This window comes from Penaeus chinensis, chromosome 16 (genome assembly GCF_019202785.1).
Source record: "Penaeus chinensis breed Huanghai No. 1 chromosome 16, ASM1920278v2, whole genome shotgun sequence".
In the NCBI taxonomy this organism is placed as follows: Eukaryota; Metazoa; Arthropoda; class Malacostraca; order Decapoda; family Penaeidae; genus Penaeus; species Penaeus chinensis.
The window spans coordinates 23,315,851-23,320,850 of record NC_061834.1 but is presented as its reverse complement, the minus strand read 5'-3'; the positions used below and the strand labels follow the sequence as shown (position 1 = coordinate 23,320,850).

At 38.5% G+C, this 5,000-nt stretch overlaps 1 protein-coding gene across 1 annotated transcript in view; it reads right to left on the bottom strand.

The window, feature by feature from the left end:
* Nucleotides 1-5,000, bottom strand: part of LOC125033268 (organic solute transporter subunit alpha-like) — a 31,542-nt gene that overhangs the window by 8,064 nt on the left and 18,478 nt on the right. Inside the window, exon 3 of the mRNA XM_047624650.1 lies at nt 1,673-1,780. Coding sequence (XP_047480606.1) covers nt 1,673-1,780 — 108 coding nt within the window. The remainder of the gene's footprint in view (nt 1-1,672; nt 1,781-5,000) is intronic.

Sequence of the window (5,000 nt, the reverse complement as noted above, 5' to 3'; positions counted from 1 at the left end):
GGGGAGGAGGAGGGGGAGGAGGAGGAGGAGGGGGGGAGGGGGGAGAGGTGGGTGAAAGGTAGGGGGGGATGAAAAGTAGGGGGTAGGAGGAAGGGGTGAGAGCGGTGAGGTGGGAGGATGAGAAGAGGGAGAGGAAGGGGAAGAGGATGATGGAAAGAATGGGGGAGGGAAGGGGGAAAGGTAAGGGGGAGGGGGAGAGGGAGGTGGAGATGGAGGAGGCGAGGGAGGGGGAGGAGGAAGAGGAAGGAAAGGCTAAGCAGAAGACAAGGGGAGGAAGTGAGAGAGAGAGAGAGAGAGAGAGAGAGAGAGAGAGAGAGAGAGAGAGAGAGAGAGAGAGAGAGAGAGAGAGAGAGAGAGAGAGAGAGAGAGAGAGAGAGAGAGAGAGAGAGAGAGAGAGGAGAGCTGATGGAGTTGAGGGAGAAAGAAGAGGGATGATAAAGGGGGTGGAGAGGGCGAGAAGGGAGATGAAGGAGAGGGGGAGAGAAGTATGTATTTATTAGTAGGAGAGGAGGGGAGAGGGAAGGGGGAAACCGCGAGGGTGAAGGGGAGCGAGAGAAAGAGGGAGAAAGTCGAAAGAATGTAGGTGGGGGAGATAAGACAGCGAAGTGAGAGAAAGAGAAGGAAAGGGTGAAGTATAGAAGAAGGAGGAGGGGAAGGGAAGGTAGAGGGAAAAGTGCCGGGATAGCGGAGAGAGAGAGAGGAAGGGAAAGGAAGAGGGAAGAGTAAGGAAGATGAAGGGAGGATCAGGCTGGAAGAGGCGAGATGGGAGGGGAGCGAGGAGGGAGAGAAAAGAGGCACTGATAGAAAAAAAAAAGAAAAAAAAAAATCAATATACATATTTGTTATTACTTTCATTGCTGTTATCACTGACAGAAATCGAATACTTGAACGACCCATTCTTCGTAGGAGATAACAAAGTAACAAAAAATCCAACGGAAGAATTTCCTCTCAAAAATATGTAGTCGGCAATACAAAGTGATGGTGATAACGCCGTACAAAAATGTACAGTGGTAAAATTACAGCTACATTTATCATCAGATTTATGATCGAGCTGTCTTTCGAACTAATGATTATGAATACGGCGATGAAAACGGCAAGGGAAATAAACTTACTCAAGGAAAAGTTACCCATTATGAAAATAGGGAAATAATAATAAACATTATTCTATTTAATAAATCCGTTGTAGTGTACAAAGCATGCAAGTTCAATGGGCGCCTCCACGAATAAAATTTACCTTCAGTTCAATTCGAGTACTATATCCATTCAAAACCTGTACTTAATACAATAGGTATTAATCTAAACTGTCCAGTAAGATAGAATAAGTGATAGATTGGAAGCAGAACCATTACAATTATAGTAATAGGAATTATAGTAAATTTAATAGTAGTACTCAAGCATCACAATATATGACAATGATAAAGACATTAACTGCAGTATACTGTACTTGAAAAAAAAAAATGTAATCGCAAAATTCCAGTGACAGTATTTACGACAACCATAACCATATAACCCGTAAATCATATAAACATAAACCATATAAAAAAACAATAAAAAATCCTAAGCGTCTATGTTGATAAGCTCAAGTTCATGAGACTAAAAAACCTCATTGATATTGATAACATTTATTTAGCCAATACACATATGCACATAAGTTTGGGAGACGAATACTCACCTTCACTCGTTTCCGAAATGGTTGGTATGTAGTCGTAGTTACAAGAGACACTGTAGCTCGTGTCATTTTCGATCGTGCTTTTGTTCGGTCCCGGTATATCCCAGTTGTCTGGAAGTATAGAGAAACAGGGAGTGTACTTGGCTTCCGTTTTAGTTATGGCAGGTTCAGACACTTCCATGCCTACAAGTTGGTCTCAAATCGAAGTGCTTTAAGTCGGCCAACATTCACAGCAGGCTATGTCCCTCACGCAATTTATATCATTTATTTGTAAACATATTTCTCCTATGTAGTTACATGACAGCATTCTTATTTCCATGTTTGTTTTGTACTTTTCTTGTGAAATTGGTAATGTGCAGTTGCAATTTTATATTCCGTTTTATCATTAACAATATATATATATATATATATATTAGTGAAAAAGATCCTTTTCATTTTATTCCAGTGTCTGAAGTAATTACATCGTATTTTCTTGCAATCCTTCAACTTTCTCTTTGATTTTTTAACCATGATAACTACTCACTCACTTACCAACTTTGTATTTCATTGCGTCCTTCTCTACTTTGACTCAATCCGATCACAACACACAATCACACAGTAACGCGTTAGAACGTGCCACACCTTCACAGTAATAACAGCTCCTCTCGAGTGTGCTTGGCGAGGGACCTATGAGACTCGCTGAGTAATCCTGCCCCATCCCCATACCCCCCCCCCCCTTTACCTTTCCCTATTCCCTTTTCTCAGCGCCCTCTCCTTCGCCCATGCCCATAAACTCTTGGCGTCTTCGGTTTCCACGTCGGTAATAAAGTTGCCATCCTTTAAGGCATGTTTAGGTAATTTAAGTATTTTTTTTTTTTTTACTTAAACAATTAGTAGGGGCTATTTCTTTTTTCTTTTTTTTTGAGTAAGGTTAATGAAGGTAAAGATACAAAATATGGCATGAAGATCAAATGCTTATTTCTCCAGTACCCACCTCGGTTCCCTTCCTACGCGTTTCTGCCATTCATACCCGCAGTGGCCATGCCCTTGGGATAAGGAAGTCACCATCCAGGAGTGGGTATAGGCTGTTGGGGGGCGGGGGGAGTTGGGGGCTATTTGGCTGTGGGGGGTTTGGGTACTAACCACATTCCTCAACAGATTAACATTTTCAACATTTTCTTTCTTATTAAGTTTGCTGTTGTTTTTTTTAAACACGAGGCCTTTATTGGAATAGGAATTTTTACCCGTGACAGAATCTTCCTTCATCATGATAGGTAAATATCAACCGCCCTTCGCAAGACTGGCAAGGTTTCTTAGAAACAGAAGTGGGACTTTTCTTGTCATTTCCGTGAGTTGGCAGATAAACTTAATATTAACCACACATACAATATGCATGTATACACACATAGTATATATACTATGTATGTATTATATATATATATACATATATTTATATATTATATTAAATCTATAGACAACATACACTGTATGTGTGCATATAATAAATAAATTACATACATACATACACACACACAAATATATATATATGTATATATATTTAAATATATATTAAATACATATATATTATATATATATTCATATATATATAATATATATAATATACACGCGTATGCATATATTTATATATACATACATACATACATATATGTAAATATATATATATATATATATTCATATATGTAAATGAACACACACAATATATATATATACATATATACATTCATATATACATTCATATATACATTCATACACACACACACACACACACACACACACACACACACACACACACATCATAATTTATAAATCCAAAGAGCACATCCAATGTACCTATTAGCATCAATACTTCATACAAGGAAATGTTAACAGCCGATCGCCACACAATCCTGTCTGATCCAGTCATCCTACTTGATATATGGTTGACGTCGCTGCCTCAAGTTTACCGTAAGCCGTATGGGTTCATATGTCGTGTACTAAGGGCATTAAATAATTTTATTCATCGACAAACATACATATATACATACATATGAACATATATATATATGTGTATGTGTGTGTGCGCGTGCGTGTGTATGCATACACATATACATACATACACACAATTACGTATATATGTGCATGCATATACATACATACACAGACACAAACACGCACTCACACACACACACACACATATATTTGTATATATATATGCAAATATTTGTATATATGCATGCATTTATATATATGCATATATATATATTTATATATGTGTATATATGCATATGTAGGCATAGATATATACATATATATGCACACACACACACACACACACACACACACACACACACACACACACACACACACACACACACACACATATGTGGGGGGGGGGGGGGCGTGTACGTGTGTGTTTATGTGTAAATGTGTGTGCATGTACAAGATATTTCACTCTACCGCTCTGTCTCTTCTCCTTTCTCCGTGTCCTTCTGCCTCCTTCCTTCTTCGACATCCTCAGTATTCATCCTTTCACCCCTTCTCTCCGACTCTTCGCCCCGTATATATGTACAATACACATATGACAGTTACAGATATAATACGACATTCGTTTTTATGTTACAAATGTTAATAAATCAAACGACAAATGATCAACAACTGACCAAAAGAGCAACTACCTGGGTCAAAACTTGTATATCATCAAGTTAAATGTTGCGATTAGGCAAGCCTGGCTTTCCTACTTTGGATACTTTCACATGCCTTTCACTTTGCCTGTGGAAATACATAAATTAATGTGTGTATATATAACATATAATATATAATAAATACATATATATATATATAAATGTGTGTCTGTGTATAGATATACATATATAGATATTGCCATTATTTATAGTATACACTCGTCTTGAAATCTTAAAGGGAAAAAACCGTTAGGTCTTCCTTCACCTCTAATATACACTGTGTTGCTAATTTTCAACACCGCAATCTGCCCGAGTCCACTATCGAACCACGCTCAATCAGTCTATGTATCTCGCCTCCGTAATCGATTAAGAAATGAATGTAAAGATGACGGAATTTATCAACCTAATCAAAAGTTATTCGCGGGACACACTAGGCCAAGGTTAGCCAGCCATCTCTTCCTACGTACATTCACCTCAGAATTTAGTGTTTGCTCTCTTCATTATAAAGACAGACAGACAGGCAGATAAACAGACTGACTGATTGACACTGACTGACTCTCTGCTTGCCTGACTGACTAACCGACCGTCTGTCTGACTGACCGACCGTCTGTCTGACTGACCGACCGTCTGTCTGACTGACTGGATTTTGATCTTGTTCTTGTCTGATTTTC